A 22869-nucleotide genomic window follows, 5' to 3' on the forward strand; every position below is an offset into this window, starting at 1 on the left:
TCCCTCTTCTACATACATCAGCACACAGACACGCGTGATTGGCTAGTGTCACTGTGATTGACAGGAGAGACAAAGAGGATGTCCCACCCACCCAGAGAGGTGCTTTTGTTTGCTTATTTATTTGTTTGGCTACCATAGAAACCACCATACTGCAAATAAGATGACTGTCGTGTCTTTCAGGCTTTTTGGAAATGTCTGGAAATCTGAGAACAAGCTTGAGTTAATAAGAAGAAGAAAAAGAAGAAAATACAATAAATAATAAATAGAAAAAGTACAAGACTTTGCAGGGACAGATTTACTTTAATGTAGTCTCAGGTCTCAGCAGCGAGGAATGACAGAAACACAGAAATGCACATCAACCACAGTCACCACACACACACAATTAATAACTGTAGAGCACCAGTCATCAGTCTACAATTACTTTTTAATCTATAAATAATTAGTCTGAACTCAGTTTGCACTGAAAAGAAGCTTGAGCAAAATCAACACTTTTTTTTTAGACATCCACAAAAAGTCAAAATGTAATAAGTAAGGAATAAAACATTTAAAGGTGTGGTGGTGGGGTAATAATCAAGGACAGGCTGATATGAAGCGAAATTACCGTTCCCACCCCTAAAGCTGATTCATTCTCCTGATATAAAAAGTCCAAACATTTCGAACCATTTTTACTCCTTAAAGGAAGACGTACATTTTGTCCATTTACAGTTACATTTCATGTTGAGGAACATCCACAAAACAAGATTAGTTCCTGTTCTCACTTACGTTACAGCAGCTATTTAACAGTTATTCCACGAAATCGAGTCATACAATTAATCTATAAATTAATTGTATGATAGCCGACAAGGCGCATAGCACTGAGTTATCTATACGCCATGTACGACGAGATTGAGTGGAATAACTGTTTTATTCTATCCACATTCACTGGGTTTTGAGAAACAGAGCATTTTTATTTTCATGAAATTTGATAAATAAAAACTTTATACAAAATGTCTGACAAAATCATTTCCACTTAGAATGTAAACAAACCGGCGAAATGACAGGAGCAATTTGTGAAAAATGCAATAATAATTCTTGAAAATTTTTAGATCAAAAGAGATACATTCTTACCATCAAATACTTTCATTCCATATTTTGTTGGGTTTTTTGTTGTTGTTTTTTTGGGTTTTGTTTTCAAGTAGAGTTTTTATTTCATCCTCAGTTGGTTCAGCAACATATGCCACCATTTTGTTTTTTTCTACTCATGGTATATGAGCTGATATCCTAGTAGTAGAGTAGCCAATCAGAGTGTGCGATCGCTCATATCCAGTGAATGTAGACAGAATAAAAATAGTTATTCTCTCAGCCACCTCTCTTGAAGTAAATGACAAAAAAAAGAAAAAAAACCTCGTCCTGTTACAGAGAAACCTGTAAAGTGTAAAGCGTAAACTCTGTCGTGAAGGCGTTGGAAAACTTAAAGTGACAGCTTTATTTCTAACTGTTACAAAGCTCTGACACTGGAGACTCCTTCCATAAACATTAAACAAACACAAACATGTCCTTCCAGAAAACTTCACTGTATCACAATGACCAACAGCGTAGAAACGGTATCGTGTAAGAAGGAGTGCAGAAACATAAATCAACACCTTTGGACCAATCACGATCCAGAATTCAACAGGTATAGCTTTTATCATCTAACAGACAGGCCACATCGAAAGGTCAACATCTGGCGCAGTGGTGCTGATTGAAGTGGTTTCGGTGTTTAATTAATAAACAGCGGTTTCACACATGGAGGCTCGTTAATGAGTTTATAAAGTCCATGGCTCATGAAATTACAGTTTATCATGATGTACATCGGTTTGTCCAAATGTGTCCTGCAGTCTGGAACACAACAAAGTACACACACACACACACACCATCATCCTCTTCTTGTTCACATCATCCAGCCCCTGTAAATGAACACATACAGAAAAGTGTCATTAAATAGTAAACAGCAAAAACATCCCTGTTAATTATTTCAAGATTAATTAACACCCAAAGTCTTTGTGTTTAATTTGGACCATTGCGGCAGTCCCGTGGGCACCGACCTCTACACTGAGCTGGTGGTTTGTTCCAGCGGCGACATTGGGCTCCAGGAACTCGGGGTCTCCTGAAGACTGTTTCTATGGACAGTCGCACGTCTCCCTGGCAACACCACCACCACATGACATTCTTCTAAAAATGGCGCATAGTTGCTTGTATAAAGTATTTTCCCTCCCCGTCTTTGAACTTTCTTCATTTTCTAGTGCTTCTACCAGGAACTGAACTAGACGTCATTTGGATTATTGGTCACAAACCTACACAAAATAAACAGCCCATAATACTAAGAGAGTCTGGCTGAGGATTGGAGAGCCATGCTAGACTGGAAACATGTCACCACCATGTCAGCTGAGTTGAAGGCTTTTTTTTTTTTTTTTTTTAAATCAGCTCAAAAGGAAAAACCAACATGTGAACCTCTACCCTAGGATTTGGATTCGGAGGTTGTCTGAAGGTCATGTGTTTCCTGTCTAGAGTGGCTCTCCATCCTGCAGCCATAATCCTGAAGCAGGAGGAAAGCTATATAGTTTGTTAAATTATTCATAAATTAAAAATGTAAAACTTTTGTAAAGGTTGCATAAGTATTCAGCCTCTCTTTGTTGCTCTCTTTACCTTACTGTACCTAATCTCAGTATATTTCATTGGACGGTTGCATTCCTGAGAACATTCTCGCACTAGGGTTATTGTATGGGACAAAGGGGTGTGTGGTACCTGTGCAGGAGTAGATACACCACAGCGCACCCATCAGGATGGCACCCATCAGGAACGCAGCGATCACACTGATCAGCATGGAGCTCACAACTAAACACAAGCACAAAGCACCTTAACTCCAGTGCACAGCCATAGATATCCCATCATAACAAGACAGGACACAAGTTGTTTACTGTTTAGCTGTTACTTAAAAAGCTTATCAATAAATAAAATATAAGACAAAGAGGGTTTGTGACTCTGACTGACTCGAACAGGAGTGTCACTGAACATGTTTTTCATACGTTTATAGCCAAAATGAAAAAATAAATCCATGCTTGTTCAAATAAACGAAGCTGGATATCATGGCAGGTCAGACTATCATTTTTATTGTAGGTCTTTAATAAAGAATTCTCCTTTGTTCCTTCCAAAATATAAATATTACTTATTTATTTATATTTTTAAATGTCACTACGGATTGGTCCATTTAAAATTATTGTAACTAAATGGTGTTTGCTTGTAATGTTGGTGACTTGTGTTAGTTGTCATATCCGACATGACATTGAGACTTATCATCATAGGTAAGAGAGCGAGATGAAAACAGGGGAGCTGTTTTGATTAACATGGTGTTTGTTCCTGCAGAAATCACTTCAGTAAAGCTAGTTTGTGGCTCGCTATTCAGAATTCAGCAAGCTATAAAATGTACATGGACTTTATTGAGCTCAATCCATCCATCCATTTATCTATCCATCATCTTATAATCCTTCAAATAAATCTACTCTACATCCATCCTTTCATCTTTTTTTTTGTCTGCTCCCATTCGTTCGGGGTTGCTACAGCGGATCTGTTTTGCATATTTGATTTGGAGTAGGTTTTACACCAGACGCCCTTCCTGACACAACCCTCCCCAATCTATCTGGGCTTGGAACTGGTAGTAAATGCACTGACTTGTACAACCCCAGTGGCTGGATATTTTACCTCATCTGCATGTCTATGAACTGTAGGAGGAAACCCATACAGACACAGGGAGAATGTACAAGCTCCACACAGAAAGATCCCATCAACAGTGAGGCTCGAACCCAGAACCTGGAGGCAACAGTGGTAACCACTCACCCTTCCTTCCATCTATAATTCATTATTATGGCACATCCTGGGCATGACATTCAACTGCATCCAACTGAGGACGTCGGCATCAGGTCGTCTGATGGTGGTCTGTGGCAGATGAAGCCATTGGGGTCAGTGGTACAGCCACCTTGGTGACATGCACAGGAACCAAAATGCTGGTCAACGGATGGCACCATCAGACTGTGAGGCAACTGCTTTATCCATCAAGTCTGTTGCACTTCTGTGCACCACTTGAGTCCCGGGTTGGAAGTCCAGAGAGGCTGTTGGTGGGGGAACTATACTTGTGCAAGGCATGTTGTGAGAGGAGGTTTTGGAAGGTGTGGAAGGTCCTGTGGTGATGGAGTGTATGTGATGGCAGCAGGTTTGAGGAGCTGGGAGCTGCTAGCATTAGTTCTGCACCCAGGCAGCTCATACTAGATTACCAACATCTACCTTGTTGAACATTGGGCAACAGCAGGGTACAGGCAGCTGTGTGAGTGTCCAGGCAGCTCTGTTTAGGAACAGCACTGCCCACCCTATAAAGGTAATACCCTTGAAAATCAGAGTCTAGAGTTTGTTAAAGCTCACGATCGCAGACGTTCCATTTCAGATGCGACCGATGCAGATTATTGATCAAAACGCACTTGGCAAAAATAAACTCCCAAAAACATGGCCAACATTGTACATGATGGACTGCTGAAGAAGACATTACAATGGCAACCACTCATCCATTATCTGTAACCACTTATCCTGTGCAGGGCAAGCTGGATCCTGTCCCAGCTGACTATGGACGAGAGGTGGGGTACACCCTGGACAAGTCGCCAGATCATCACAGGGCTGACTCATAGAGACAAACAACCATTCACACTTACATTCACACCTACAGTCAATTTAGAGCGACCAATCAACCTAACCTGCATGCCTTTGGAATGCGGGGGAAACTGGAGCACCCAGAGGAAACTCACGCAGACAAGGGGAGAGCATGCAAACTCCACACAGAAAGGCCTCTGTCAGCTACTGGGCTCAAACCCAGAACCTTTTTGCTGTGAGGTGACAGTGTGATCCACTACAACACCGTGCTGCCCACAATTGCAGCCATATAAGAACATATTATCATGTCTTACAGAGAGCCCTTTATCAGTGTACTGTACAAAAATCAGCACCCAAACCCCAAAACATGACAAACAGCCCAAAAATATATTTACAACTCGAATTCTCTCTTGTAGAAGGTGATCCCTCTTGATTTCCAGTATTTGTTGGAATAATGACTGGAGTTCATTGTAAAGCATTCCTGACTCTACCAAGGAATTTTGTCCACTCAATTATCCTTTGTCATAAAGCGCGCTGAAAAATTAGCTTTCCAAAATGGCCCGAGCATACTTCAGTAAGTGGTGCATGCACGGTGCTCAGGATGCAAATTTGGTCATGCACACAGTCCCAGAGTTTGTCTCTGTGTGCACTGACTGTGCACGTGTGAATACGCAGATTCAGTAGCAGTAGTGTGCATGAGTTCAACTAGTGCACTCACACGTCTGCAAAATCCAGTATACTTTGGAGATGGGGCATGGTGGCTTAATGGCTCTGGCTCACTTATCTGAAGGTCATAGGTTCAAGACCCAGCACTCTCAAGTTAGGCCCTTGAGCAAGGCCTTTAACCCTCTCTGCTCCGGGAGCACTGTGTCGTGTATCCCTTTGTTGTATGTTGCTCTATAAAAGCATCTGCTAAATACCTGTAATGTAATGAGATGCCTGTGGAAGTGTATTTAGGCATAGCAAACATTTTGTTTAATGGTTTATGACAGCTGGCATTACATTACTGCCACCTACTGGAACTAGAATGTTACTGTCACGAGGTGGAAAACAAAACAAAAACAAAAATGAAGCTGATTTTACCTGCAACTCTGTTGAGTTTTAGTTAACTCTGGTGTGTGTGTGTGTGTGTGTGTGTGTGTGTGTGTGTGTGTGTGTGTGTGTGTGTGTGTCTTTACCACTGTTGGATGAGCTGTGCCTGGGCATCATTGTCTCTTTCATACGAGGCTTCTGAGCCAATTTACCTTTAAAACACACAAAACACACAAATGTGTGAAAATGAAACGTGTGAAACGAACATTAAAAAATGTTAAAAGTGAAATTAAAGACAAATTTTTTTAATAAAATACCTATTAAAAAAACACTTGCAGAAGTATATTAAATTATTCAAAAATAAATTAAGATATGCATGTTTAAATCAAACTTCATTTGCTATTTATTTATTTTTTAGTATATATTGTTATTTGTTGATTTATTTTTGTGTGTGTAATGTTGTAATTTTGAGAACTGACCAGCAGGAGGAGGCACCAGACCAGCCAGTGCATCAGGGAGATATGTAACTAACACTGGCCTGGACAAGTTCCTGTACTCACACTTGGGGGGGCAGGAGGGAGAGGGAGAAGGGGGGATTGAAAGGGGGATAGAGGGTGAGGTGGGAGAGAGAGAAAGAGAGGGAGGAAGGGGAGAGAGAAGGGGGAGGGAAAGAGAGAAGGGAGAGAGAGGGAGAGAGAATATGTATTCTAGTTAAAGTGAGATGAAGGTGGGATATTATTCCAGTGTAAATCAGCTGTTTATTTCACTTTAAAATAAAGTGTGTGTGTTACCTGTTGAGCTGCTGGGGTGTGTGTGGGAGCAGGTGTGTGTGTGCAGTCTCTGTGGGTCTCAGTGGCGTCTCCACACAGCTGCAGGCTGCAGTGCAGGAACTGGATGGAGTTATTAAACACCGGCCGCAGAATGAAGCTGAACCTGAGCTGGAACTTCCTCTCTGTCCTCTCCATCCTCTCTGTCCTGTCTGTCCGCTGTTCCACGCCCACTCCTCTGGACACTTTGTCTCTTTTTCCCTGTAAATCTTTGTCTCTCTGATTGTCTGACTGTTCTTCATCGTCCCTCATTTCTGCAACAAGACGCATCTCATCCTCTCTCGTGTCCTGCTCCTTCTCAGTCTCATCTTCCTCCGTTCTTTCCTCATCACTGTCCTTTCTTTCTCCCTCATCGCTCTCTGTGTCTCTGTCTCCATTATTATCTGCTCTGCGTTCTGTCTGTGTCTCCGTGTGTGTGGTGAAGGATGGGTCCACGGGACAGAAGTCTTGGATAATGGACCACCTGGTCTGAGCGCGCGGGTCTGATAGAGGAGAGAACATACAGGAATGCACCTCCAACTTCTCACTGACCCCCACACTGCCTGAGATCTGAGAGAGAGTGAGAGACAGGGAGAGAGAATAAGTGAGACAGAGAGAGTGAGACAGAGATAGAAAGTGAGACAGTGAGACAGAGAGAGACAGACAGACAGTGACAGCGAAAGAGATAATGTGAGACAGAGAGAGTGAGACAGGGCAGAGATAGAAAGTGAGACAGGGAGAAACAGTGAGACAAAGAGAGACAGATAGAGAGTGAGACACAGAGTGAGACAGGGAGAAACAATGAGACAGAGATAGAAAGTGAGACAGAGAGAGAGACAGCAAAAAGGATAGTGTGAGAGACAGTGAGACACAGATAGAGAGTGAGATGGGCAGAGATAAAAAAGATGGGGCAGAGATAGAAAGTGAGACAGGGAGAAAGATTGAGACAAAGAGAGACAGATAGTGAATGAAACAGAGAGAGTGAGATAGAGATAGAAAGTGAGACAGAGAGAGAGAGACAGAGACAATGTTAAATGTTAGATGTTTAGAGTGGACATGTTGTTCGTGACCCGTTTAAAGGCCATGCTGCATTTGTAATCTTGATAAACCCCAAAATGTACTCTGTACCATCACGTCTTCATATCACCATCGCTCCTGATAATCATCAACACAGCGAGAAAAGAAAATGGCGGTGATACGGCGTGTGACTCTGACCTCGGCGTACACTCGTCCATGAACCGTCACCACACAGGGCCCCACTGCTCTCTGCTCAAACCTGTCTGTGGCAAACAGGCGCATGGCAACCAGAGGACCACCATGTGGGACCGGGAGCCAGGGTGGGCCAGAGGCAGGGCCGGAGACGGGGCCACTCCTACTCCGCGGCATCCCCTGTGGCCTGGAGGGCGAGCTTGGAGTAGACACGCTGCCGAGAGCGGGCAGAGGAGCCGCACATCTCAACTGAAACCAGAATAAACACACGACTTTAAAACAGCACAGGGCGACGATTTGAATATGTCTTAGATCGGCACAGAGGCCACACCCACAATCCGAATGACAGGCACACTTGCTACGCCCCTTCACTCACATGTATAACCAGTGGAGTTGACTCGTTGGCTGATTTGTCTTCTGTGTTGTCCTGCATGTTCAGTAAAGGCTTGGCCCTCCACAGTAATATCTGCACGAGAAAACACACACTGCTTTCAGATTCCAGTAGAGGTCAAGTTCAAGGTCACGCTACAGGCTTCCATCATGTGTGTGTTCCGTTAGCATTAAAGCTCCTGCATGCAACTAAAGCATAAAAATTCAGACACTGATTAAACATTCATTATTGACGTTAATGAAAATAACACATTGTATTGTGTACAAAGGCAACCTTGATCCACATCATCATCTGCGATCTACAAATATTTGAAGAGTAATCGCATATAATTGTCAGCCTGAGTAGCTACTTAACCTCTCATTATATACACTCACCAGCCGTTTGAATGGGAACTTGTTCATGATTCTAAGATTCCTGTTCTTGGCTGCAGGAGTGGAACCCAATGTGTTCTTTTGTTTTCTGTTGCATGCTGAGATGCTTTTCTGCTCACCACGGTTGTAAAGAGTGATTATATGAGTTACTATAACCTTCCTGGCAAAAAAGCTCGAACCAATCTGTCCATTTTCCTCTGAGCCTCTCTTATCAACAAGGCATTTGTTTACTTTCCACCCACAGAACTCTCACTCACTTGGTGTTTTTTGTTTTTTGCACCGTTGTATGTAAACGTTAGAGACTGGTGTTTGTGTGTGAAAACCCCAGGAGATCAGCAGTTTCTGAAACACTCAGATCAGTCCATCTGGCTCAAACCAACACCCATGCCACAGTGAAAGAAAGTCACACTTCACTGTCAGATCACAATTTTTCCCATTATGATGTTTGAACATTGTAAACATTAACTGAAGCTCTTGATTTTGTATCTGCATGATTTTATGCATCAAGGGATCAGCTGATTAAAGAACTGCATCAAACAGCAGGTGGATAGATGGGTGTTTCTAATAAAGTGATCGGCAAGTGTAAATAGTACAGTCCATTGTGTTCAGAATGCTGTAACCCGGATCAGTTATATGGTAGGCACAGTGGGGGATATTACAGCCTCTCTCTCTCTCTCTCACACACACACACACACACATTGACCCAGGTCACATATGTATTTCCTGGCAGATGCAAACTCTAAGCTTTCTATGTGTCAGAAAATATCTGAGCCAGGTCGCACTGTGGTCTGTCCGTACAGAAAGCGGGCCTCGTTCCAAACGTAATTACGCCATTATGAGACACTCAGCAGACAAAACCCAGTAGGGAGCTTTTCTTGGGCCGCAGTAGTAATCACACATTTAAAAAAAAAAAAAAAAAACAGGAGGAGTGTGTTGTGCATTAAAAAAAAAAAAACCTGACATGGTCTCTGTCTCTTTGCCTGTAAGACTTTTAACATCACTCTGAATGAACCCCATCACATAAAGAAGTGTTTGTGTTCAATAGAGACTTTTTTGGTACTTCTACAGGTCTGTGATGTCACAAAAAAACAAAACACTTGACTGATTTTGGACTAAACGTCCAATTTTCTAATGATTACATGATTACATGTGAACGTTCGGCCACAGAATGTGCGCGCTAAACTAGCTGCTTTATCGTTAACAAATTTAGCTGCTATTAAATAAATCACTGAGGACATGACAAAGTAAATCAGGTCTCTGAGATGTGATCGACTTTATTCGTTATTTATCTGTCTTGCGAGTTCAGCTAATGCTGTAAGACTTACAGGTGGCAGGAAGGTGTAGCACATTTACGTCGACGATACGGGTGCAGACACGTTCCTACGCCATTTACAAATGTGAGACTTACTGTAGCAACATTTTATTATTCTACACAGATTAGTTTTAATAGTTTAAGACAATGCACACAAGTCTTATGTTTCTCTTTAGTGCTGCAATACAGTAAATTACTGATATGGAGTGACAGGGCTCATGAATATCCACACTCCTGTCTCTCTCTCTGTATCTCTCTCTCCATGTGCCTTTTTCTTACCGTGTTCTTGTACTGCACTTCTCTGCCATGTTGCTCCATCTCGCCTTCAGTCCCACAGGAAATGACTGGAAAAGCCAACAGGAAATGGCTCCTGTTGGACCGTGCCTGGCACGAGGGGTCCCTCAGGGTCACCGCCGAAACTGACAGAGACAGAGCCTGCATGCAACAGTGTGTGTGTGTGTGTGTGTGTGTGTGTGTGTGTGAGTGAGTGAGTGAGTGAGTGAGTGAGTGAGTGAGTGAGAAAAACAAAAACAATCCATGTTTGAGAACACACACTGCTTTATCAATTTCTGATTCCAGTCAAGAAACAAACAATATGGAAGTAACAATGATATCCTGATAACAGTGACTGTGTGTGTGTGTGTTAGTGTTTGACCTCTAAGGAGCTTTTATCCACGGCGACAGTGAGGCGTCCATCCACGCACTGCACGCTGACAACCTTCCTGCTGTCCACACCATCGCTGACCTCGTGAGACAGCCAGTGTCTCAGCCACGTCTCTTCCATCTTCGCCTCCCTGACAGCCTGCACTGTGTGTATGTGTGTGTGGAAAGTGATAGAGAATTCATTCTCAACTGCAGAGATATTAAACATCGGTTGGTTTTGATTTCAGACTATAGTGCATAGGCTGAGATTTGAGACACAACCTTTGCTACACCCTACTCTGCTCAACTCAGTGATTAACATTCATTATTAACACTGTGTTGTGTAAATCTCTCTCTCTTAATTTACTCACTGACTTTTCTTAAATCTACTATAATCTACTATCTGTTTATTTTCCTGTTTAAATGAACAAATCAAGGTCTTCAGCACTCCCTTATCTTCATAATATGGACCATGAAGAGAAGTGTATGGTCTATTTTTAAAAATATTTTTATATTGTTTTACACTAGCATAGAGTCTGTGAAGGACATTAGTGCATTTTACCAGATCAGTAAGTTTATATTTTCAGATACAGGGAAGCCTTAAGGACAGTGTTGAGGAGTTTACATTTTGAGGTTTCTCACTAACATGACAAACTGCATATTTTTTGTCATTAGGATTCGACTGCTGATGGCTGACCGTCATCACAATGTTGAGCCTGACTTCAGTAACCGTCAGTTACACTGATGCTTTTTTCTGAAAGTCTCTTTTTGTATGCTGTGGTTCGCCTCAGTCTGCCGAATTTGAGTGCACCTCTGGTTTGTGCCTGCCACAGTATATCAGGAGGCGAGTCTTTACTTGTATCACAAAACTGAGGATTAAAACTTACCAACAGACCAAACTATTATGTTCTCTTCTATAACTGTCTTAAATGAATAATTTTTAATCAAACCTCTTCTAATAATAATAATTTCTTCCACTAGCAATTGCTATGTATCTAAATCCTTTAACTAGCAGTTATCAGATCCCTAGTTCAAAACAAAACTAATCTTGACCTCTGACCCTGCTGGCATAGTAATTGTGCTCATACCTACTTTGGAATAACTTTCATGAAATGTATCAGTCAGGATTTAGGCCTCATCATAGCCCTAAGACAGTGCTGGTTAAAGTAGTAAATGACCTACTACTGGCTTCTGATCAGGGCTGTGTCTCCTTGCTTGTGTTGCTTGACCTTAGTGCAGCCTTTGACACCATTGATCATACTATTCTCCTTGATAGACTAGAAAATGTTGTGGGAGATAAAGAAATGGCCCTCTTCTGGATCAGGTCTTCTTTAACTGATCACTATCAGTTTGTTGATGGCAATATGATCTCTATATGCATACAAAGGTAAAGTTTGGTCTTAGAATATTCTGTCTTAGGCCCACTGCTTTTTTTCTTTAGATGTTACCTCTGTGTAATATTATTTGTAAACATGGTATTATCTTCCACCATTATGCTGATGACACACAGTTGTATGTTTCTGCAAAGCCAGATGAGAGACACCAGCTTAAAAGATTTGAGGAATTTGTAAAGGACATTAGACACTGGATGCTTATGATGTAGTCATCATTGCTAGCAATGGACAGTCGACGACAACGATAAATAAAATTGACTTGACGTGACTAATCATTATATTATACCGGCATTATCTCATCATGTTTCGCCCTGCACATTTAACTTGTAACTTTATAGGAGTAACCCATAAAACACCCATCCCCCAATGTCATCGTCCATCGCGGTGTTTCACTGAAGATGTCGTCATATTCCAATTCATGACACATGACCCAAGTGATGGCAAGAAGTAACTTGTCTCACAGACAGTCCACAATATTTGGCACAATTGTTTGCACAAATGTCACTGTGGTATAAGAAGAATGAAATACTTCAGGACATCCTGGCAACGGTGATAAAAGTAACTCTGCTCTACATCGAGCTGCATTACACAAATCAAAGGCGTCAACACAGCACTCCTTTATCTTTATAACATGGACTAGATTGTTTTACATTAGCCTGGAGCCTGTGAAGGACATCAGGACATTTAATCAGATCGGAAATTAAGAAAACACCAAACATTTTCCCTCAACAGAAGGTCGTATTTGCTCACACTGTCCGCTGTGTTTATTATATTGTCCTACACATTGTTCTGTACGATCTGTCCTGTGAGAACTGTGTGTACAGAGCTGCTGTGTTGTCTGTGTTGCATGTGATCCTCACATTTAAACTCACTGTATCTGCATACACGGATCGGATCTGATCCTGGATTTGAACTGGATTTATTTTGAAGGTGCTGAAGACACGTTTGATCTTAAAGGGTTAAAGAGCTGCTGGGGGTATCAGGTGACAGCAATCAAATTAATCAATGTGTCTCTAATGGAAATGCTCCATGACTGTAAAGAGTCATGGAGCACAGTAGTAGATAGATACAGACGGGCTAAGATTCTGGCCTTACCTGCACCACCCCCTTTCAGCTTGATCACAAGGCGATTGGCTAGATGAGCTTCTGTGTATGACATCACAGAGGGATAGCCATTCTGATTGGCCCAGGCAAGCAGGTCAGGGGTTGTGAGGAGGTCAGGGACAATAGTGCTGCTCATGGTGAGGTCGGGTTTGGGAGGATAGAGAGGCGTCACACTGTGAGACGACTGAGAGAAAGAAAGAGAGAGAGAAACATGTGGAATCAAATGTCAACTTAGGAAAGTGAGGTTATTTTGATGGTAAAAACAGTTTCAGTGAATAAAGAGACATCTTACGTGAACTGTGATGTGGCCACGGAGACCCGGAGTCACAAGAGCCCAGTTTACCGGAGCGGCACTGCTCAACACTAACACTACATTGCACCACCCAGCATCAGCCACTGGGGGCAGCAGAGAAACAGACACCTCCACCTGTAACGACCTGAACAGAGTGCAAGAAACAAAATATAAGACAATGTTTGGCTGGCATATGAGGGTACTTGTGCAGCTGTAGATTTCACATCAGAGATGTTCACTTGGGTGCAGTAGGTTTGTTCAGTCTTGCTGATTGTGAGATGGTGCATTAATAATCCAATTTGTGTTATTTTTTCAAGGAAAAAGGGTTTATGCTATTGGCTCAGGTTTCACAAATTTTGCAAGGTGAAAGCTCACCTGGATACACTTGACACAAAGGAAGATCAACCAATTTCTTTTCAGATTCAAATAAATTAGCAGTTTTCATTAAAACCAATGGATTCATGTCTTGAACACAATGTCTCATGAGTTATAGAAGCTTCTCCTAGAAGTTTATGTGCTAGAATATTCCATATACCCACACTGGAAACATGTATGTGCTATGTAGACAGTTTGGAGATGTAAAGCAATGGAAGAACATGACTGGAAATAAGGTACTCACCTGGTTGCTTCTTCTTCTTTCAGCTGCTCCCATTCATTAGGGGTTGTCACATATTGATTTGGCAATATCCTGACACAACCCTCTCCAATCTATCTGGGCTTGGGACCGGCCAACACTAAGTGTGCACTGGCTTGTACAACCCAGTGGCTGGATATTTTACCTAATATGCATGTCTTTGAATTGTGAGGGAAACCACAGCACCAGGAAGAAACCCACACAGACGTGGGGAGAACATGCAAACTCCACACAGAAAGGCTTCTGTCAGCTTCAAACCTGGAACCTTCTTGATGCAAGGCAACAGTGCTAACCACTACACCACTGTGCCACCCTAAAGGAGTTGCCTGGTTGCTACACCCCCAAAATTCTTGGCTCACTTTCTGACTTCAATGTCTTTTTTTTCCCCGAATGCAACCAAAACACAACCCAACAAAACACGACTAACACTACTGTCCACTAATGCACTGATGGCCGAATAGGTTTTTCAGACTCCCCGTGAGCTTCTTATCCAGACAATATGGTTACTTCTCTCCTGTGTGACTGGATGTTGCAGGTTCACAACATCATTTTTATTCCAAAAAAGTTGGACCACTGTATAAAACTTACATAAACTCAGAATGTGAAGATTTGCAAAAAAATCATGGAAACTCTATGTTTCGTTGAAAATGGTACAAAGACTACATATCAAATGCTGAAACTGAGAAATTTTACATCTCGAATATAAAACCTTTCAAGTTTACATTTTCGCTACATGTTTTGAATGCTTGATTACCCTGTCATACCATTGGGATTTCTAAATACCCCAGTAAACGATGATACCATGATACCACCCAAGCCTACTCCACATGGTGTCTGTTATCGTAACAAATATGTCATTATTCATAGAAAACCTCATGCTAAGGCCAGAAAGCTGCTGGGTCACAGAGATATTATGGGATAGTATGTTCAGTCCAGCTCACCCACAGAGTCCGGAGCCAGCAGACCACAGCTTGATGATGTGCACTTCTGGGTTGAAGAGCCTCTCTGAGGAAGCGCAGCCATTCACTTCCTGTTCCTGCAGCTTGGACGCCATGTAGTTATGAGAGAGGAAAAGAGACTGCAGGCGACAAACACTTGGCATGCTGGGATCTGAGGGTCAAGAAAATGGAAGAGGTACGACAAAACTTCAAGACTGAAATAATTACACAGTGGATAAATATTAATGTACAACTCTACATGTGACCTCTCAACATCAAACTCATTTAAGGTAAGGTCACACATCACCGGTTGATCCATGAGAACCATGGCTGGGGCTACGTGGCCATTCTGGCAGATTTTGGAGATGATCCATCATATAAATTTGGGGGGAGTAAATATGGAAATGAAACCACGGTAGTTGCAACAGAAGATGCTGGTAAACTGTTTATGGTTTTCACGGCTGCAGTACGGCATAGCCACAGCACGACAAAACAAGCCACACCCCCTAAGCGAAATTTTCATTTTCTGCAGAATGTTGTTCCATGAACATTTTGAGCTTGATGGTCGTGATGGAATGCTACAGTAACCCCCCGTAGCTCACGTATGCCTCAAGGATGTTCACAGATGCCTTCATGGTTGTAATGGATGAATTTGTCTGACATTTGACCCACTGCAATTTTAAACACGACCAAACTTTCTGGGGATGGAAGCCACTCTCTCCCAGTTGTCAAGGTAGCTCACTGGCTCTCACATATTCTGATGGAAAGGCCCAGAACGCATGTCAGTTGACCCCCAGAAGGCCCAAAGTCATCTACCAGTGTCTACTGTGAATTGATTCTGGCATTCGAATCTAAAATTAAAACTGAAATTAGGAAACATCTAAGGTTGTGCTTTTCCCTCGATGTGTGTTGTAATGATTGACTTATGATGTCATATTGGGGGGTTAAGGGCATCGTTGCCCCCTTTTTCTCTCTCTGCTACCTCATGGGTTAACATGCTGTCTCAGGGTTATGTGCTAATTATGATGTTCTGACGGTTTACGGTTACAGTGTCTTAAATGAAGAACAGCACTATTCCTTTGTATCCAGAGGAATTATATCAGTTTTCCTGAGAAAATCATGAGAATCAGTAGGTGGATCTGTACTGTGTGTGGTGTATGTGTACCCTCTCCGAGGCGGAGGTAGACACGGTTGGCACTGGCCGAATGTGTAAGCGAGGAGACTGTTGCATGACGCTGAAGGGTCCAGCGCAGTAGAGCACGAGGTCGCCACGGCAAAGAGGGGATGGCATGGACACGAGCCGACACACTCCTGTTCTCCAGAGTGGAGTTCACCAAGACCTACAATACACACACGCACGCACGCACACACACACACAAACACTGACTATTCAGTTGCTTTGGCTTTTAATAACTGGGGCAACGTTCACACACACACACAGGTATAAGTGCTGACCTGCACCAGGATATGGAGATTCTCTGGCAGCCCCTCGCTCTCCAGAACCCAGTGCATGGCATGCTGGGAACTCAGTACAAGAATGACTGGGCGATGGACAGGATGTGAGTAAGACAGTGGCCTCAGAACCACTGTCACCTAGATAGATAGATAGATAGATAGATAGATAGATAGATAGATAGATAGATAGATAGATAGATAGATAGATAGATAGATGGCTATACTGATAGACAGAAAGATGGATAGATAGATAGATGGATGGATAGAGAGACAGACAGACAGACAGACAGACAGACAGATAGATAGATAGATAGATAGATAGATAGATAGATAGATAGATAGATAGATAGACAGACAGACAGATAGATAGCTGTACCAGTTTGTCAGTGCTGTGATTAGGCCTCTTCACAGTGACTACATGGGTCTCTTTAGCTCCACCCTCTCTGGCAGCGCAGCCTGGCCCCGCCTCGAAGCGTTCGAGCTGAGCGTGAATAGGATGCAGCGCCCCCGCAGGAGAAACTCCGCACTGCAACGTCACTTCACCTGCTCACAGGCAGAGAAAATACTTTTAATCCAAACCACAAATACTCACACACACACATCAAGCTCAAACACACACACACACAGAGCAGCAAGCTTCATTCTGAGTGCAATCCAGTATTCTAAATAAGCTGGAGTGTGTGTGCACGTGTGTGTAAATCTTTTCACCTCCATCTTTAAATTATATTTCTAAATCCTGTTCCTCTCGGTGAGCTGGAGTGAAAGCTCGAGACGGTTCTGTGGTGAAGGACTGAGAGCTCAGAGAGAAGCCGGGTGCTGGGTCACGCTCGGCACTCATACACACATAGGTGTCTGTGGCACTGACCGGTGAAATGCTAACCTATTCACACACACATGCTTTAACACACACTCCCGAGGTGTGCCTGTGTGGATCGTGCGTCTTTAACACCACACTCTCTGCTCCTGGACTAAGCTGTAAGATTTCTCTCTGAAACACAAACCCAAACCTGGTGCTATCACTTTAGGATTGGCTCGGACTGCACAGAACAGAACTTAAAATCTGATATTTCATCTCTTTCAGGAAAATACAACCACATGAAAATCACATGATGTGAAAAGAACAATAAAACAGATGCAAAACACAAATTTTAAAGTGGGTGTAGCTTGTGAATTTTAGCCTCACTAATCACAAAGGCTGCTATCCTTTGTCCCTGAAAGACTTAGCAAGTGAAAGCTAAACTATGCTAGCAAGATCATATTAAAATAACAAGCAAAAGCTAAGCTACAAGTGAAGACTGAACTCGCAGAAGAAAGTTAAGATAGCAAGTGAAGAGTAAACTAGTGAGTGGAGCTAAGCTAGCAAGTGAACACAGAACTAGCAAGAAAAGGCTAAAACAGAGAGTGAAGTCTAAACTAGTGAATAATGACTAACATAACAAGCGAAAGCTAAGCTACCAAGTAAAAAGTTAAGACAGCAAGTAAAGACTAAATCATCAGACAATGGCTAAACTAGCAGGAGAAAGTTAAAACAGTGAGTGAGGACTAAACTAGCTTTAAAAAATTAAGATAGTGAATGAAGAGTAACAAGCAAAAGGGATTAAAGCAGACATGGTATACACTTTTTGCTTATTTTATATTATTCCCTGAGATGCTTTTGCAAAGTTTGTGAGGTTTTTTTTTTTTAAATGCCTTGGTTGTTTTTTCTCATGTTGTTTTAACATGGTATAAAAACCCAACAGGTTAAGACGGGCTGATTTTTTGGCTGTGGTGATTTTATATATTAAATATGTAAATAGCTTCACTCTGATTGGCTAACATCTTTAAACAGAACTCGGTCAACCACACCCCTGGAACTGTGTCACTACAGTCTTCATGTATCTGTTTTAATGATGACATCCAGACTGGGGAGCCATGGCCATCTAACCTCGTCGTCATTGGTGTAGCTCGAGGTCGAGTATCCTTTCCAAGATGAAGGCGCAGGGTGCGTGAAATGGAGATGACTTGAGAGTCCAAGATGCGAGTGAAACAGTTGAGGACAGTGAGAGCAGGGGGTAGTAGGAGGCGGTCCAATGCTCTGTTGTTGTTGGAGCTTTCAGCAGCAGCATTTTTCATCGGCATGATGTCTCTTGTCGTTTTCAGCCTTGATGGAGCCAGAACAACAGGACATTCTCCAAAGCCTTCAGTTTTCTGTGACTGCTTCCCAGTTCTTCAGATCAATGTTAAACACTATCAGATATCTTTTGATGCAGTCCTTAAAGCGCTTTTTGGGTGTCCCTCTCTTTCTGTGGCCTTCAGTCAGTTCAGAGTCAAGGACTTGCTTGGGGAGTCATTCTTTTGGCATCCTTTGGACATGGCCAAGCCAGCGCAGTTGGTGGTGTTCGATCACCGTCTCAATGGAGGGAAGTCCAGCTCTTTTGAGGACTTCTGTGTTCGGGACATGAGCTTCCCAAGAAATGCCCAGAATGCTTCTCAGCTTTCCATCTAACCTAAAGGTTAGAGAAGCAGCCTTGACACCAAAAGGTCACCAGTTTGATTCCATGGACCAGCAGAAAAATGTCTGGGTGGGGGAAGTGAATGAACAGCACTTTCCTCCTCCTTCTACATCCATGTCTGAAGTGCCCTTGATCAAGGCACCTAATCCCCAACTGCTCCCTGGGTGCTGTAGTGCAGCTGCCCACTGCTCTCTCTCTCTGTGTGTGTGTGTGTGTGTGTGTGTGTGTGTGTGTGTGTGTGTGTGTGTGTAAAACATCCATAAATGGGTTAAATGCAGAGAAAGAATTTAACTGTGATCTAATGTACACATGACGAATAAAGGTGAAAAATCCCCCCCAAAAAATAGATACTTCTGTACATATGAAAAAGAAATTCCTGAAACTATATACACTGTCAGAAATAGGGGTACAGTAGGAGTTCATTTCTGTCCCCCAAGATCCAATCTACACTCATGTACCCTTATTGGACCTCAAGGTAACTATGTGTAACTTTTTAGGGCCAAAAAGGTACATATATGTTCCCAAACAGTATATAAAGGGTACAAATAAGTAACTTAGAGGGTACTGCCTCAATGACAAGCCACTGTATCCCTAAAGGTACAATAATATACTTTATTTTCTGAGAGTGCATAGTACATACTCAATGTGATCAAACAGTTTCAGGACTGTTCCTGCTGCAAAAGAATGGAGTGTGGCAAGGTCATGCAGGAGCAAGTAGTGACTCTAATAATAATAATAATAATAATAATAATAATAATAATAATAATAATAATGTTTGTTTATGGAGCATTTTTCAAACCAAGTGGCTCAAAGTGCTTTACATCATGCTAAAACAATAAAATATGAGTCAAGGCATTCCAGAACTATATTTAAATAATAATAATAATAATAATAATTATTATTATTATTATTATTATTGTAAGATAGAATTTAAAAAAATATTAAAATAAACCATGAATAAAAAATAAAAACAAATTACAAATGGCATTATATTACATTCAAATAAAGGAAAAGATTTTAAAAAACCTAAGATATAAAAATAAGGTGTAAAAATGTAAGAGTAACTAATTAAAATTGTAAAGACATAAGGAAACCAATCAAGAACCAAGAACTTCTCCAAATGCTGAAATATAAAAATGTTGTTCTTAAGACATAAAAATGGTGACAGAATCAGCAGACCTAACACTCGGCGTAAGCTGCTCCAAAGTCTAGGCGCCATTCCAGAAGCTCCTGAGTCAGTATGGTGTATGATGTCATGCGGTTAACTAGGGGTGGGCAAAATTATCGATACGGCGATATATTGCGATACTTTGTCTTCCGATTCAATATCGATACTCAAAATTTGAATATCGATATTTTTTCAAATAATAAATCATGTTTCAGACGGGTTGTAAATCCAGTACGACTTCCGCACCTCCACTCCGTAAGGTGTCGCTGTGCTGCTACCTCACTGCAAGGCACTCTTCGTCTTCTCTTTTTTTCCCGGTGGTTGCAGTGAGGAAAAAAAAACAAGCAAACATGGCTGTTAATGTAAACCTAGAGACGCCGCCGAACTTTAAGGCAGATGTTTGGAGGCACTTTGGATTCCAAAGGAAAGGAGAAAAAAAAACAGTGAGCTGGACAAAGAGTACTCACTTTGCAAAACCTCTTTCGCTCCAATTAGATATTCAGGTAACACAACAAACTTGCGAACTTACTTAGCACGACACCACCCCGACATATTAGCTCAGCCGGAGCCACCGAAACCCGACCCGAAGCAAACTACACTGGACAGCGCCAAAGTCCTCCCATCTACTTCAGTGATGTGTGACTTACTGTAACTGTGAACTTAATTTTGTCATTTAAGACCAAAGGCAAGAAGCTGCACTTTATCTTGCATTTTCAATTTTAGTGTGTGTGAGACACTGCATTTTATTTTGAGTATTTACTCAAAGTTCAGAAGAAACGTGATTCACTGAGGTTTCAATTCAGTTTCAGTGTGTGGACACTGACCCACACTGCACTATGTTTCATAATTGTGCTCAGGGAGACTAAGATGCACACTGCACTTTTCAATGTGTTCCAGACAGTGTGTTGTTCCTGCAAATATGTTGTAACTTGCGCTTGTATAGTTACAATAAAATGCCATGGATAATTAGAATCACATTGTTTTGACTCAGTTTGTCCCATGAATTATCACTATCATCTGATGTACATACAACTCGGATTTTAAGATGCATAATGCGTTTACATTTTTCAGTGAACTATGTAGAATATCGCAATATATCGCAGTATCGTATTGTGACTCAAGTATCGTGATGCGTATCATATCGTGACTCAAGTATCGTGATGCGTATCATATCGTGAGGTCCTTGGCAATGCCCACCCCTACGGTTAACATCAGGATCTGCCTTACACACATTTTGTGACAGCATGTGCATGTGTATTTGAGATTTTAATACAGACCAGAGAGCAAACGTCAAATTCTGTTTCAAACTCGGGGGGAATCAGCGACAAAGGCCCTGGAAATGCTTCAGCAATGAAGCAACGAGCTGGACGAAGTGTTTTGAGTGGTGTTCATAGGTCAAGAGGGGCAGAACACCATCCTCCAGGGTTCTCCTGCCCCTCGAGAAGTGCGAATGTCGCAAATGTTTGCACAAATGACAAAAAGTGCACGTCGTCACAAAACCTCGTGTGACAGCTGAACGTCATAAAGCATACTGACTCACGAGAGTTACTGCTCACTCTTACTGCATGTGCATGACCTTAACGCACTCCGCTGGTTCATAACAGGAACAAGAACGTTTTGATCCCCTTTAATGCCCCCTTTAATAATCCCAATTCTCCGTTTGGCTCGAGTGCTACAGTACTCTAATACTAGTCGTCTCATCTCGAGTGACATGTCAATCAAGTGCTCATTAGAATATTAGGCCACACCCAGTTCTCAGATCAGTCTGATTAGTAAGTTCATATTGTGAGTTTACGTATGCTCTCCTGCCCCATACCTGCACTTCCTGCCCTGACCAGCAGGAGACAGAACAGAGTCCACTCTGACTGCAACATCATCTTCTTGATCCAGAAGAGTTTGGCTTCCAGAGAACATCTGTTACATACTGTCACACAGAGAGAGAGAGAGAGAGAGAGAATAAAATTCTGACAGAGTGGGAGGACAAAGAGCAATTCATAATGAAATCTTACATTCCACAAGGTTGAGAAAGACAAAAAGAAACAACACAGTCTAGAGTATCCAGAGCACAAGTCCCACCCTCCCTCACTCTCACACACACACACACACACACACACACACACACACACACAAATAAATGCACACACACAGCACATAATTAAACGACAGAATGAATATCTCACTTGTATTTATGTTGTTCAAAATGAAACCTTAAATTCCAAAAGCACCACAGAACCCAGCCTGTGTGAATCAGCTGCGTCTGAATGTGGTTCAGTCTCCTGCATCTCAGTGGGGCTCAGATCCTCATGTCTGATTCATACAGCTTTCCTCTGTGGCTCAAACCTGGTTCTTGGTTCAATTCAGGGTTCCACTAGAGCCGCGTTAGGTTTCTGGGTTTAGGAGTCGCAGAAAAAGTTCCTCTACTTAAGATTATAGGTTAAAGCTGTGTGTGGTAAAGGGGTCGATTCTTGGACCATTACTTTTCAACCTTTATATGCTCCCACTTGGGCAAATTATCAATAAAAATTCAATTTTGTATCACTGCTATGCAGATGATACCCAAATTTATTTTGCTCTATCACCAAATGACTATGCCCCCCTTGAATGTCTCTACCAGTGCATCGATCAAATCAATAGCTGGATGTCACAAAATTTTCTTCAGTTGAACACAGATAAAATAGAAGTAATTCTATTTGGAAAAAAAGATGAAAGACTCAGGATTACCACTATTCTTGACACAAAAGGGATTAAAAATAAAGAAATGGTTACAAATCTTGGTGTTTTCATTGACAGCGAGCTAAACTTTGACAGTCACATGAAAGCAATCACTAAAACGGCATTTTATCACCTAAAAAACATTTCCAAACTAAGAGGACTTATGTCAAAAAATGATCTGGAAAAATTAATACATGCCTTCATCTCTAGTAGGGTTGATTACTGCAATGGCCTTTTCACAGGCCTGCCAAAAAAGACCATCAA

The 22869-nt window shown here is 41.9% G+C and overlaps 1 protein-coding gene across 1 annotated transcript; it reads right to left on the reverse strand.

Moving 5' to 3' along the window:
• Positions 1 to 280: 280 nt before the first annotated feature.
• engl (endoglin, like) lies at positions 281 to 21793 on the reverse strand. The gene is made up of 17 exons (XM_060904014.1): positions 21710 to 21793; positions 16610 to 16776; positions 16234 to 16371; positions 15944 to 16118; positions 14782 to 14950; positions 13207 to 13351; positions 12906 to 13098; positions 10430 to 10581; positions 10054 to 10209; positions 8077 to 8166; positions 7707 to 7949; positions 6477 to 7061; positions 6165 to 6246; positions 5832 to 5897; positions 2764 to 2853; positions 2064 to 2160; positions 281 to 1925 (listed from the first exon to the last, which is right to left on the reverse strand). Exons 1-16 carry the CDS (start codon positions 21768 to 21770, stop codon positions 2066 to 2068), a joined length of 2607 nt encoding a protein of 868 aa, XP_060759997.1. The 5' UTR covers positions 21771 to 21793; the 3' UTR covers positions 281 to 1925; positions 2064 to 2065.
• Positions 21794 to 22869: the final 1076 nt, after the last annotated feature.

The sequence above is a fragment of the Neoarius graeffei genome, chromosome 22 (assembly GCF_027579695.1).
Source record: "Neoarius graeffei isolate fNeoGra1 chromosome 22, fNeoGra1.pri, whole genome shotgun sequence".
Classification (NCBI taxonomy): Eukaryota; Metazoa; Chordata; class Actinopteri; order Siluriformes; family Ariidae; genus Neoarius; species Neoarius graeffei.

Bases quoted from the DNA above. Each gene is read 5' to 3' on its own strand.
- engl (XM_060904014.1), bottom strand. From the start codon at position 21,770: ATGATGTTGCAGTCAGAGTGGACTCTGTTCTGTCTCCTGCTGGTCAGG. The intron at 10,582-12,905 runs GTAAGGCCAGAA...ACATACACACAG, and splicing joins GCTGAAAGGGGGTGGTGCAG to TGCAGGCTGTCAGGGAGGCG. The intron at 7,950-8,076 runs GTGAGTGAAGGG...TTCTGGTTTCAG, and splicing joins CAACTCCACTGGTTATACAT to TTGAGATGTGCGGCTCCTCT.